Here is a 14,476-nt window from a genome sequence, read left to right on the forward strand (position 1 = left end):
ATTGTTAGTACATCATCGTTTGATTGGTTACTTTTATTATTGCTGTGTCGTTTTAAATATATTGTGGGACCGTCTTGAAATTTACTATTGTACATATTAGGTACATACAAATTACTCAGTTCCTCAGCAAGCGGCATAAGTACCTACTGGAAACGGAGGGTGGCTTTTGCCTGGGGTTTAAAGCGGATGAAATGTAATAAAAATTTCTAATCATTTAATTAATTGTAGTTGGGTACATTAAATAAGAAACAAAATGTGCGTAGAATTGTTACTTATTACTGGTTTCGTGTAATAAATAATAAAAGTGCAGACTATATTTTCTGTATTTCGAAACTCCTACCTTGATACGATCCTCCTCTTGGTTTAGTGTTCAGTGACCCTGATTACTAGGCGCGAACTGCCGGGGTTTTATTCCCGTTATTTTGAGAAAATAAATGCTTTTATTCATAATTCTTTCATAGTAAAATTTATTTTAAAGTGCACATACCTAAATATGTCAGATTTTTGATGATGTCCATTGACGGCATTTTCAATAAGTTTCTCGGATGCTTGACTAATATAAAAATCGACTAGGAAACTTAAAGCGTGTTGTAATATTTGATATTAAGAATAGTCGGGCCATGTCAAGCTGCGCCTTCAATTTAAAAGCGGTCCCAGCCCCAGTTTAATGAAAGTTTTAAATTTCAGGTAGTCGGAGTGAAGCGCATGAGGGATGAAGCAATGTGTCCCAAGCACGCCCTGATTATTCTAAACAAGGGGACGAGATCCAGACAGGGTGACTCAACTCTAGACCTTAAGGGTGTAACGCTAGACATCTTTTACTCATCCGTGGAAATAGAGGAAATTTTGCAGTCTATTGTTAGGCGCTGCGAAGGCGTTTAAATTAATAGGCGTTAAAACGCCTTTGGTTGGAGCCTTCGTCAGTCGTAAAGGCCGTTAACATCTAAACTATCTATGGAACGTATGTACGAGTACATTTAAATAAAATACATATTTGTTATTATTTTAGTTAACCCGTAGTTGGAAGTGGATGTATTGGTTTGGACAATCTGTTATGTTGTCACATACAGCTGACTTGGAGTGACGTCTATGTTTGATATCTGCAATGTGTTCTTTAAGTCAGTTTGAGATATTAATTATTAAGAAGTGTTTTATTTAAATGTAACACTGATCAAAGAAATATCGTACGGTCCGTTTATGTGACAGATAACAGGGTATTGTTTATATTGCCGCAAAAAAAGATTTTTAATTTATTAAAAATAATTTAACTAAGACGTGAGAGCCATGTGATTCCACAGACACTCAAAAGAAGGGGAAACTTGTCTTAAACGTCGTTATTATAGTAAACAGGGTTGCCAAACTTACATATTACGTAAGTTTGGCAACATATCAATAATAGTTGAATGCGTGATGATAATATTATTATCACCACGCATGCAACTATTATGTATTTTTCTACTTAGTTAGATAAGATGTGGACTCAATAAAAGGATAATAGATGGAGTATCCTTTTCAGTCGCCTTTACGCGAAATCGTAAACTAACAAAACAAAATAAGTTTTCTATTATTTACTTGTTTGCACTGTTAAACTTGAATATAATTTCAAAATATTTATCACGTTTATTGTATAAGTCATGTTCAAAAAAGGTTAATATAAACTTTATTAATTGTGTTCGGATACATGTACTACGATGTACGACTCGATGAAATAAAATTGTGACAGTTTAACCGCGTTCCCCCAATACCAGTTTGTATCTACAACAGTTCATATTTCAACTGTTGTGCTTTAGTAGTTAAGTACGATTAAGTATATGGATTAACAGCCGTGTTCACAAACGTTGCTTCCTTGAGTACATATAGCAACAACGCTATGCTAAGTACGATGTTTTGCGGTTCGTATATACAATACTTAATAATAATTAATACTGTGCGGACCCATACCATTAAATGGAGCGCTGTCATTGGTTACCGTTGTGTTGCCATTTCAGTCGAGTCGATTTGGATAGTAAATTATTGTTTTATGGGTAACTAGCCTGGAAAATCCTCGTTGAATAAAATCTCAAGGCAACCAATTACTTGTAAATAGGGGGCACAGGAAGGCTCTGCTGATAATTTCTAAAGGTCTACAATTATTGAAAGCAGGTTAACCTTTAAAACTATATGAGGCTGTCAGCGCAAAAGTAGTGTAACCCCAGACTACTTATTATAAGATAATGAGGAGTTAAAATTTGGTGTACTTGTTTTTTAACCTTGTTTCTTTTGTGAACATTATTTTAACTGTTATTAATTAACTTTATAAAAAGAATCTCGAAATCTATAATATTTGGGTGCTTTTGTGATAATTATGCTCAAAATAATAAAAAAAATGTGGATTACACCACTTTTGCACTTATGATATTTTGGTGTAATTTTAAATAATAAAACACCAAATAAAGACAAATTTAATAAGAACACAATCAAAATAGCACAACAAGGGTTGTTATTCTTCATCTGTCTCATCATAATAAGCTACATCCCTGACACTGTTTGAACTATTTATATTTTTATAGAAAGTGTGGTAAACTGGTGGTATGAACTGCAAAAATTCGAGAAGATCCTTCTTCTTTTTTTCAGCAATGGTTGGTTTTTCCAATGCATCCAGGTGTGTTATTTTCACTGATTGCCGTATCTTTACACTGACTTCATTAAAGAGGACTTCTTCATTATTAGAGTATTTGTAGAAAAATGAAAATTGATGAAGTTTATGGAATTTCAACCACTGAATTTTCAACCATTCTACCTTGTTATTTTCAAGCGAAATTTTTCGGTTTTTTATATTTTTTTCCAGTGATTTAGAGGAAAAAAAAACCCCTACCTGTCATTCTTATTATTTTAAATGGTTGTTTTTTGCGAGTCGTTTTAATTACTTCGAGCCAGTTCTCTGGAATGTATATTTCTTTGAAAATTTTTTTATTCTTCTCTATTCGGCCAAAATCTTGGTCGCATGGTAAGTATGAATGCCTACTGACCAAAAATTTATGATCTATTTCTTCAATAGTAAAGTCCGGATGAGATACCACATACTGACAGAACAACGATAACTTTGTTTCTATTCTGTCCTCCGCATTGGTCAGAATACATGCTTACTTTTTTAGTAGTCATAAAATTTTTAAAAAAGTACAGCAAGCAAGATCCAATTTCTTGGGGCATCTGACTCGTCCCAAACAAATATGTAGGCATCATCTGTCCCCATGTTGTGAATTCCAAAGCAAAAAGTCCAAAGCTGTCTTTTGTAATACACGACTCCAGTGCTCAACACGGGTAGGTAGGGTTTTCATTAAGTCAAAGGTGATTACAGTGATGTCGAGCACATTTAATTTGGTTGTTGAAGAGATCACATTTTTTGCAAGAATCACTAATGGGTGCATGGAATCTTAAATTGAAACTTTCATTAAAAATTTTGCTGAACATAAATGATGAAATTGGTTCAAGTGTAACATTTTTATAAAGAGAATACATTCGTCCAAGGCTCAGGTCCGGTGAAAGAAATCTTCTATTCTCACTTTTATGTCTGGTACAATGAGACTCATAGACTGGAAACTGGCCAATGAATTGTTTTACCTCTGCGATCTTATTGTCTGGTGTTTTCCTGGTTTTTTCCTGGTTTAAAAGTGGTGTATACAGCTTACACCACTCTTGCACTATAGCTCTTGGTTGTAACGGCCCGTGCAAAAACTATATTTCTAGCGCCATCTGTTTTTGGATACAAAAAGGCTTACTCGACTATTGCACTGAACATTTATATTGTAAAGAACATATCTTACACCAGAACCGTAACCAACGTAAATTGTGGGTTACACCACTTTTGCGCTGATAGCTTCATATATCGTCCTTTTAATTTCGCGGCATTGTTATAGTCAAAAGTATTTTGAAAATTCCGTATGACTTTTCTAGTTCTCTCACGAATATAATTATCAAAGTATTGTTCATAATTGTTTGTGACAATCAACAAGCATACATAACCCGTTATACGGTTTGATATGCACTTATACGTAGCGTAAAGTAGCTAGCGAGCGTGTTTATATTGTATTATGAATAGGTTTTCTGTGCCCTGTAACAATTGTGAATACGGCTGTAAGAGTAGTCAGTAGTTCTAAGTAATTATAGCGTGTCTATCTTTATATTTTTTTATTTTCTTTTCTATGAAATACGGCCATATCGTTTTAACGTTAAAAAATTGCAAGTTATTATATAATAATGACTCTTAGATCTCTATATTTTTATATTTTTTTTCTTTTCTATGAAATGCGCCCATAACGGTTTTTACGTTAAAAAAGTTATAATAATGACTCTTAGTTTATACTGTCGCAAAATCTGTGTACTAAAATTTGAAGTATGAAACAAAGCTCAAATTACATATATGTGTATAGTTTAAGGTTAGTTCATATTTTATAAATTGTATTGTTATATGTACTCTCCAAACAAGTTTGTTAGCAATATTTGCTAACAAAACAAAGCCAATTCTGCTGCTTGATGATTAGCTATATGTGCTACTGGACTTAGTTCCACAAATTTCTATACAATATTCAGTTATATCAAAACTGGGCATAAAACGATTTATAATAAGCTATCTCGTAAGTAGAATCTGTCTGTTAATCTGATTATTTCCCCCATGAGTGGTGCCTGCACCAGGCCTGGTGCGGGTCACAATAATATGTTACTGTGTAGTGTGTGCATTAAATGTGTTTTTGATATAATATATGATTAAGATATAATCTTATTGAACTTCTGCAAAAGTTCATGCTTTTCGCAAATCTATACTTTCAAAGCATTTATTCTTTTTAGAGTTACTCAATAGCGGGTAATATTAAAACAAATTTTTGAGAAAATTCAGGTTGGGCCTTGAATGAGTTATTATCGAGAAAGCAAATAAAACATCAGCTCTCTAGCTGGAATCATCCATGATACACGTCGGCAATGATTCCTTTTTCACAATGTTTCATAAGACAGCTTTTTGGCTTTTAGTTGCATATTTCGTAAATAAAAAACATATTTTAATTCCCCTTTACTTGATCGCATTTCATTTATTGTAAGCCACCTGACAAATTGTCACTTACAGAGTGATCAGATTCTAAAAAATGTGTTAAATCAATTTTAGATGGTTCATTTACAGCCCAAAACAAAACAACGGTCAAAATAACGAACCTCGACGATATGATTGAGGAGTTACCTCAACTAAAATAAAATTATAGATCTCTCAAATCTCAGTTTCTTTTTTTGCCATTAATTTCCTTCCAGCCATTACAAAATGCGTCAGGCTGTACAGTATAAGGTTCCAGCAATAAAATAAAAGACCTTCATTTGCACTGGGAATTTCTTAAGTTTCTTACAAATAGAAAGGTGATGAAATGAAGTTTTGCTTTCTCCTTGTCCCATGTTCTTTCTCGCTACTGCCTGCATATTTTCTTTGAATGTACTGAAGTTTCTTCTTCAGATTTAACTATATCTTAGTAAACAATCGATGATTCTTAGTGTACAAGAGACTGGTCTTTTGTCAGAATGAAGCCCCTACCAGCCCTTTCCCACGGCAGCCAACTTTGCGGGAACGGTCTTTTTCCTCCATCCCGCACACACAGTAGGTTGCATCCTGCTTTTTGCGCTAGTGCAACGAGCGAGCGGTATAGATTGGCCAGATTAAAACATACAGTCGTGTTTGACGTGAACCCATCACCACGTTTGACAATCTATTAGAAAAAGTGGAGAAAAAAAAATACAAAGCATATAATATGAGAAAGGGCATGCAGGAAGCTGGTGGGAATATTTACATTAAACTTAGCGTGTAATAATACTGGATTCTGATTTACACTTTACATTGTCATCCAGTTTGTTAGTGGCAAAACCGAATGCCAAATCCGGAATGTTCGGTTTTTGCACGATACTGTAAACGGGATGTGAAATGAAATGAAAAAATAATTATGTAAACTCTTAAGAGCATTTGCAAGCAAGTCATAAAATGTTCACAAGTGCGCAAAAGCGTCAAAAAGTGTCAGTAAAAATATACTCGCGGGACTGCTCGTGAGAAAGGGCTGTACGTTGATTTGGTATAGTGCGTTTCATCAAATAGTTCCTATGCCGTCATGTTGGCAGTAATGGAAATAAGTGCTGTCACGTTAGCCATTTGCGATTACCCCAAATTCAGGGAGATTAAAAAATTAATATGATGAGTCGTCCCTATTAACTACTAGCAGTCTATATTTCAGTCCTCTTTATTGTTAAAGGCGTGGGAATAACTTTTAATATCATTAATATTATCTTTCATTTAATAAAAAAAAAAATAATAAATAATAAAAAGAATAAAAATAAAAATATTACAGGTTCAATGAGAACAAAACACGATTTTAATCTAAAAATGTTTATTTTCATTTTTTTTTACAATAATTATATTCATCTACGTCTGACATATTATTACCTCAGCATCGCCATCATCAGAAGTATCAGTATCTTCGCCTACTTCGATTATGAATCTTTCCGTTTCGCTATCTATTCCTGGGCCGTTGCCGTAGTATTGGTCTTCTATTTTTATGACGTGCTCGCATTCTTTGTTCCATTCCTCTGCAGTAATAGTTGCAAATACTTCCTCAGTAATTTGCACTATTTTATTAGCTTCTTGGCCAACGTTTTTTTCAGCAACTCGTCTTTTTAACACACTCCATATAAGCTCAATTGGATTTAAATCACAATGATAAGGCGGAAGTCTTAATACTTTATGGCCATTCTTTTCTAACATTACATCTGCTTCATATACAGGTAGTTGTTTATGTTCTTTAATTATTTCATACAGCTGCGCTTTCAACATCGTCGGCAAATACGAAAGTCCTTTACTTGTGATTCAGGACTGCATTTCGGACTTAGTGCTTGACTTGTTGGTGCCTTATCAACTTGAACAGTATGATAGGAGGCATTATCCATGACAACAATTGATTGCGGAGGTAGATTTGGTATCAATTTTTCCCTAAGCCATTTATTAAAGTTAACTTTATTCATTTCATCATGATAATCAGCTGATTTTGATTGAGATCTAAAAATTAGCTGAGCAGTGGGTACAAATCCCATGGCGCCACCTGCATGAACGATAATCCAACGTGGGCCTTTAGAATCAGAAGATAAAACACCTTCAGTTTCGCTTTGCCAACATTTTCCAGCTCAATATGTGGCGTGTATGTATGTCTCGTCTAGATATACAACTGGACGCTGGGTTTCAAGACGATTTTTTCTTAATTCTTCCAGGTAGCGATGACGCCAGGCAACAATGTCGTATCGTTCCATCAAAACCTTTCTCTTGGATTTGCATTTTTTGAAATAAAATCCCATACTTTTTATAATTCTCCACAAAGTGGTGCGGCTCCCTTTATAATCTATCTCATTTTGCATTTCATGCAATAGTTTTGTTGATCGAACTGGATGATTTTGAACTGTAAGTACAGTTCAAAATCATCCAGTTCGTGGGTTTTTCGTCGTGGGCCTTTTTGCGAGGAGTAGTCGCTTTAGTCGACGTTGAAGCTGCCACTTTACCTTCTTTAGTAATTTTCGTCACGGTCTTTTCAGATATTCCCAAAAGAAAATTCAATTTTATAAATAATAACAAGAGCACATTACTCCTATATTATTGCTTTCAATAGGTAGAAGATAGCTAGTTCTACTTTTGTAGTGCAACAATTATTATTTAGTTATTAACAAATGACAAATATTTCAGACCCTGACTATTGTCATATTTTTGTACCTAGGTACTTTATTAAAAAGGTCAAGTGAATTAACACTAAAAATACTATAGGTAATTAGAATAAAATACAATAGGAATATTAGAATGTTAAGACACAATAATTTGAGTTTAGTCGTGGACCTGGTAATCAGGACCCCAATTCTCGAATTACCCGATAAGCATATCACATACGATATAATGTCCTGTCTCGATGCGCGCACGGAGAAACCTGAACGCGCGATAGTGACAGGACGTCATATCACTTACGATATTTATATCGGGTGGCGCGAGAATTGGGGCCCTGACACTGGCAACCCTATTTGACTTACCTGTAATGGCGGCGACCCGAGCTTGTACACATCTTAATGGAATAAGTGGGGCCTCGTTACGTTTTTCACTCTCACAAAAGTCTTTCACTTTCAACACCATCATTCTTTCACCTCTTTTTTAATGTTTTCGGCATGATTTATGACTGAATCTCAATTTAACTTGTGAAAATCTGGAACAGCGGCACACCGTGTTGACACTTTTGACAACCAGTGCTACCAACATGACGGCATTGGAACTATTTGATGAAACGCACTCTACAACACATATTTCGGTAAAACACATATTTCGGTACAACACATATTTCGGTTCATGCTTCAACTGTATGTTATCGTAGAACTTAAGTATGACTATCTGTAAGTTAAGTGTCTTAGTTGTAATAATTAATGTTCTCAGATTAATCTTCCTCGTGTCTTCAAATACAATGTCACTTAAGGCCTCTGGGTCATGTACACCCGATTTGAAAATAGGCAGTATTGTTCTAACATAAAAAAATATTTCCTATATGTATTTAGCACACAATTAGTCTGAGTCATAAATTATTGAATGGGTGTTAGCTTTTGAAAAATTCAATTAGTGATTTATAATCCTATTATAACTTAAAATAATGTATTTTGAACTAAGGAAGGTTAATTGATGTAACTGCATTTAATCATTATATTTAGTGACAGTATCTAATTTTCTTTCAGCGGAATACAGTCCGCTTTCTTAATATACTTAATTTTGGTGTGTAAAATGTTTTATTTATTTAGACAAAATAAGAATCCCAACAGCCATAGACATGAGGAAAACCAGAGGTCAAGAATTTAAGGTTTATTTCATACATCAATGTGATGCAAGTGGACTCATGGTAAATGACCACCGCCACCCAAATTCTCTTGCAACACCGAAATGTAGCCGGCCTCTGAGGTTGATCCTAAGTTAGCAATAAAATACAGAAATAAGTTTTCAGTTTCTGAAAGTTAAAATAAATAATTTTGGTAGAACTAAATTTGAAAAAAACGTAGTAGAACATTAAAAACCGAAATGGCCCGATTTCTGAGTTTAATACGACATCGGACAACGAATGGAATCACCAGTGTTGTGGGTACTTTATGCTTAATTCAAAATTATTCGATTTACAAGTATCTGTCGCCACCTATACGCGCGATTGAAATATAGTGCGGTTGCAACGTGAACGATTACGAAACCGTACGGTTCCCGCTATCTGAACGCACGATTAAACTGGTCGTACTTATTAAGTGTAAGAGTTCCATTAGATCTACTTCATGGGATCAAAGTAAGGTTAGCGGCTTCACCTGTCCATTACAGCGATAATATTCGCCGACATTTTCAATATTTTCTGTTTACTGACCTTCGTGAACTGCAGACCTACATTGTATAGGATATGTGTTTTTATGGACATAGTTCGCGCTTATTGTCTAAGTACACATGTTGTATCTTCCTGGAAACTCCGCGCAGGATGCTCATACCAAAGCTTGGTAGTGCGTGGTGGAAAGATCCTTCATAATAAACTGTAGAGGCCGGATTAAAGGCAATCTCATATCGCCGAAGTTGTTCACCGCTGCGTTGAAAGATGTCTTAAAGATTCTGGACTGGAGCGGACGGCATCAATATCAATGGCGAATACATCACTCACTTTCGATTCGCAGACGATATCGTAATCATGTCTGTGCCTATGGCAGACTTAAAACATGCCTTCGAGGGCCTTAATGTCTTGTGTACTAAACAAATAACAGAGTACTAAACGGCGGTCTTATGCCGTTGCCATATGGCAACCGTAGCATACAGGAGGTTAATACAGCTTCCCAGAGAGTAGGTGAACTTAGACAAAACGAAGATCATGTCTGATTCCAAGCAGCTCCTACTCCCATTACAGTGGGAACTGTACTCTTGAAATTGTTTACAAGTCTTACCTTGGAGAAATAATCCAGTTAGGAAGGACCAATTTCGCGTAAGAGGAATCCAGATCGGATGGGCAGCGTTCAATAAGCTCTATAAAATCTCTGAGGAGAGGGTTACTCTCGAAATTTCCCTACGAGATCGAATCGGAAGGAAAAAAAGACAGACGAGACGTCGCTTCATTGTGTGTCTTCTACCGCATTTATCATGGGGAGTATTCCGAAGAGCTGTTTAACCAGATTCCAGCCGCCGATTTGGTCCGTCGCACGACACGCCATAAATTAGGATATCATCCCTACCATCTGGATGTGAGGCGGTCCTCCACTGTGCGGTTTTCAAGGAGCTTTCTTCCACGTACTACAAAGATGTGGAAAGAGCTTCCTTGTGCGGTGTTTCCGGGACGATACGACATGGGTACCTTAAAAAAAGCGCGTACAATTTCCTTAAAGGCAGGCACCGCGCCTGTGATCCCTCTGGTGTTGCAAGAGAATGTGGGCCGCGGTGATCACTTAACACCAGGTGACCCGTACGCTCGTTCATCCTCCTAATGCATAAAAAAAGCGTTCGTAGGAGAATCAAAGTCGCCAACATAGCCCGCACGATTGTGAAACTGAAGTGAACAGATAGCTGTTGAGGCAGTAAAGACTTCGAATGGCACTCACGTGCAAAAGTCGCAGTGTCGGTTAGCCCCACAAGATGGACCATTGATCAGATATAATGATCGATAGAAGTCTGTGGTCCTCGGTGGGAGACAGAGATGACGCTGTACAGTCGTTGCATATATCTGTATCTCTCTTACTCGAACCATATGCGTTACGTTTAGAAACCTATAATGATATGATTTTAACGGTTTTTTGCGTAGAAATGACTACAAATACATTTTAAACAAGCGCTTTACAGCGACAAATTATAAACCATTAAGCCCTTTTTAGTAATTATTAAATAATAATATATACATATAGTTCCTTGAATTACAAATAAAAGGTTTGCTTGGGTGTTTTAGTAAAAATAAACTGAATAAAACGGGTTATGAACGCATCTCCATTGATGTTTGATTTGACACTTGACAGCAACACAGAGTACATTTTTTAATTCGTTTTTGCGAACAGGCTACAGCCAGGGGCTTTACTGCCTCGTCTTTAGTATTTTCATTTTCGTTATTTATTTTCAGTATTTTATTTTACAAAAAGTCTGTATGTTTCAACTATTTTTGAAACGTTATTAACAAAACGATTCACTTTCCGCTTAGAAAGTAGCAACTTTTTTTGAATCGCTCACTTTGATACATAAGCTATCCAGTTTAGGTTAAAATATTACATCATGGTACGAATGAATGAACGAACTAAAACAGTTTGCAATTCAATTTCTGACTAGACTTAACGTCAACCTGAATTGGATAGATCTAATGACGTCGTGGTATGAAATAGCAAAGTAATTCATTTTAGATCGTCAATTGAATCGCAAGTCATGGAGATTATTGGGAGAGATTTTTGTCCAGCAGTGGACGTCATTCGGCTATTATGTATAATTTAACACGAATTTCGTATTGGAACTTCTGGAATACGCACTTAACAGCTGTTAATCGAATCTGCATCTGCCGTCTTCGTTTCCCATGCGAGATAAGACCATGTTCTAGGTAGGTATTAGACAAGATAAATGAAACAGATATCTGCAATTGTTTTAATATTGCAAAGTTCAATGCACAAAAGTTTAGTTTCTATACAATATTAATAAATAAACAATAATAATTAAACTACTTACTATGTTTTCAAAGTACTTCTATAATATTTAATTATCTGCCAGCTAAAAACTAGTATAGCTGTAGTCAACGCAAATTTCAAGTGGCTAGGTATGCAAATAATATTATAGACTAAATAATTATTTTCATAAATAATATGACTGAAATGCAGATTATACCTTATGTTACTTATACAAAAAATACCTGGTTGCACTCCGGGAGTGCCGGCAGAAGTGAAAACTTGAACATTAACGTTGTGCATTATTTAATATTTTGGAATGGTTAGGGAATAATTTCTATATGTGGTTAAAGACAATATTCATTATCAGCTACCTTAGTGTACTAAATGACAATTTAAATTACATAAAAAATTTAACACTTCAGAACTATTACAATTATTTTACACTAAAAAGTTTATCTCTAAAAAAATCAACTTTTATCCAATATTTCAACAATTGTCTTACGAGTTTTCGATCAGTTCACGTGTCCTGACGCGAGTTTAACATTTTATACCAATCCCATAAAAGTGCTCAACGCTGCTAAAGAAGTTTTCACTTCAAAAATCGGCATCTCACCGCTGTTTCATTAACAGTTGTTCTGAAACGAACACCATCATTACTACAACTACTATTGTATTTCTTGTCTACACTATTTATCAATATTCGCATTCGGCAAGGTAACCACAGAATGAATCAATTGCAAAGCATATAAACATGGGTAACCCGTTCGCAAAAGTGCTATTATCTGTATTGCCTACTTACTTATTATAATACGAAAGAAAGTTGAGGCATATCGTTCGTTATTTCATTGGGTCGAGTCTTGCCTGTTTCGCGTCGGAGTCGTTCGCCGGCGACAGAGACTCCTCGTTGGTGAGGCGCTGTACGATCTAACTCCCGTGTAAAACTTTCCCTTGTGAGATATCACTTCAAGCCTTGCCGAGGCCTCGGCTCTTCCGTATTCGTTCTCCAAAGAGATTCTGTATAGACCAACATCATCAATCGACACTTGTTCTATCTGTAAGATTCGTAACATTTCATCTTTTTCTTTGATCGTGATTCTCGAAGAGGGGATTATGATGAGTCCATCCTTATCCCAAGTTGCCCAGGGTGGCGGCAGACCAGCCACAGCGCATTGAAATACAACCGTGTCTCCTTCCTCGACTACTTTATTGAAAGGGTAAGTATAAAACTTCGGTGCTACTTCGCGCGTGGGGCTTCTTAGAAGCCTTATATCGCGACCTGAAATCATTTGATATAATAAGCAAATGTAACCAAAATTAGTGTTCCAATGCATGTGCATTTTATACAAAACAATAATACCTATATCTCTCATCGTTAAGGCAGCGTTCGTAAGAAACATTTTCATTCGTTGAAACATAATAATTTTACGGGTTTGATACTCGTGAGCATCCATATAAAGTGGCCTAAAAATTTTTTTTCCCTAATGTAGGTACACCTGCATCTTGAAGCGTCTGCCCTTGAGATTTCAATTTATACGATTTAAGAACTTTATTTCTCAGAAGAATATTACAATATTCACTTATAGAGAAAATATATTCTAATTACTATATAATATAATATAATATGCGAGCCGTGAGAATATAACAATATCTAAAATATATCGATTATTTTTTTCTTCTTTAACTATAAATATTAACAGAGTAAGTAAAGTGGAAAAAAAAAAAAAACAGTAAACACACACTAGATCAAACACTTAAAAAGAAATAACTATACAAATTATAATCTAAAGAACATTCATAAATAAGTTACCTACACTACACTAATGAATATCAACTAAAGACACAATTCTGAATACAATAATACAAGAACTTTAGTGAATTTTAGTGAATTACGCGATCGAGCGGCGCGATGCGCATGCGCAGACCGTCATTCGCAATTTGTAAATATTATAAAGCTTTGTCTACACTGCAGCAACAATTATTCATCTACTTATTTTTAAACTGTAACAATTTTTTATTTATATTTTTAAATATTATATTTTTAAATGTTTTCTTTTAATATTTTTTTAAAAGTATTTAAGCTTTTGATTTCTTTAATGTCTTTGGGGAGGCTGTTGTAAAGTTTCGCCCCTTCAAACATGATATTCTTTTTTCCGTAATTAGTTCTAGGTGTTTTTATATAAATATTATTTGCTTGTCGAGTTATCCTTTTTTGTATTTGGAATGTTTTTGTAAATGTCACTTGGGAATGTATCTCTTTAGATAGAATTTTCCTAATAAGAACGCACGTCTTATACTTATAGAGTTGAGAAATATTCATGATTTCGGTATCTTGGTAAATTTTTGCGGAAGGTGTTAAGAAATTATATCGGAACAGTGATTTAATAATTTTATTTTGTGCAATCTGTAGCGGTTGTAAATTAGTCTTTGACGCAGTTCCCCAAACTTCAATTAAATAATCTAAGTGAGACTTGACCATAGAATTATAAATAGTGAAGTGCACTTGCCTTGGGAAGCATCGTGCAATGCTACGTACTGCACCAGTAAGTGATGTTAACTTTTTACGGATATATTCTATATGCGGTTTCCATGTGAGTTTGCTATCAAGTATCAGACCGAGATATTTTTCTTTATTTATTTTGTTTATTATTTCACCATTGATGGTTAAGTTATTATGGCTTCCAATTTTTTTGTTTTTTGCTGTGAATAATATGTAGTTTGTTTTAGATGTATTTAAAGTAAGTAAATTACATTGTAGCCAGGTGTGTAGTAGATCCAAATCATGTTGTGCTTGTTCTATTATTGTTGTTAT

General features: G+C 35.0%; 2 protein-coding genes and 1 pseudogene across 53 annotated transcripts in view; 1 reads left to right on the plus strand and 2 right to left on the minus strand.

Moving 5' to 3' along the window:
• LOC126978526 (protein Jumonji) overlaps positions 1-8,801 on the plus strand; it is a 150,139-nt gene extending 141,338 nt beyond the window's left edge. For all 50 annotated transcript variants that reach the window (XM_050827384.1, XM_050827393.1, XM_050827404.1 and 47 more), the window contains one exon: positions 688-8,801. In XM_050827384.1, coding sequence (XP_050683341.1) covers positions 688-882 — 195 coding nt within the window. In that variant the 3' untranslated portion in view covers positions 883-8,801. The remainder of the gene's footprint in view (positions 1-687) is intronic.
• LOC126978537 (uncharacterized) lies at positions 6,428-7,092 on the minus strand (annotated as a pseudogene).
• Positions 8,802-11,633: 2,832 nt separating the features above from the next.
• Positions 11,634-14,476, minus strand: part of LOC126978524 (uncharacterized) — a 111,393-nt gene continuing 108,550 nt past the window's right edge. For 2 of the 3 annotated variants that reach the window (XM_050827379.1, XM_050827381.1), the window contains exon 27: positions 11,634-12,943. In XM_050827379.1, coding sequence (XP_050683336.1) covers positions 12,510-12,943 — 434 coding nt within the window. In that variant the 3' untranslated portion in view covers positions 11,634-12,509. The remainder of the gene's footprint in view (positions 12,944-14,476) is intronic. The other variant, XM_050827380.1, reaches the window with a different exon arrangement.

Source organism: Leptidea sinapis, chromosome Z (assembly GCF_905404315.1).
Source record: "Leptidea sinapis chromosome Z, ilLepSina1.1, whole genome shotgun sequence".
NCBI classification, from domain to species: domain Eukaryota; kingdom Metazoa; phylum Arthropoda; class Insecta; order Lepidoptera; family Pieridae; genus Leptidea; species Leptidea sinapis.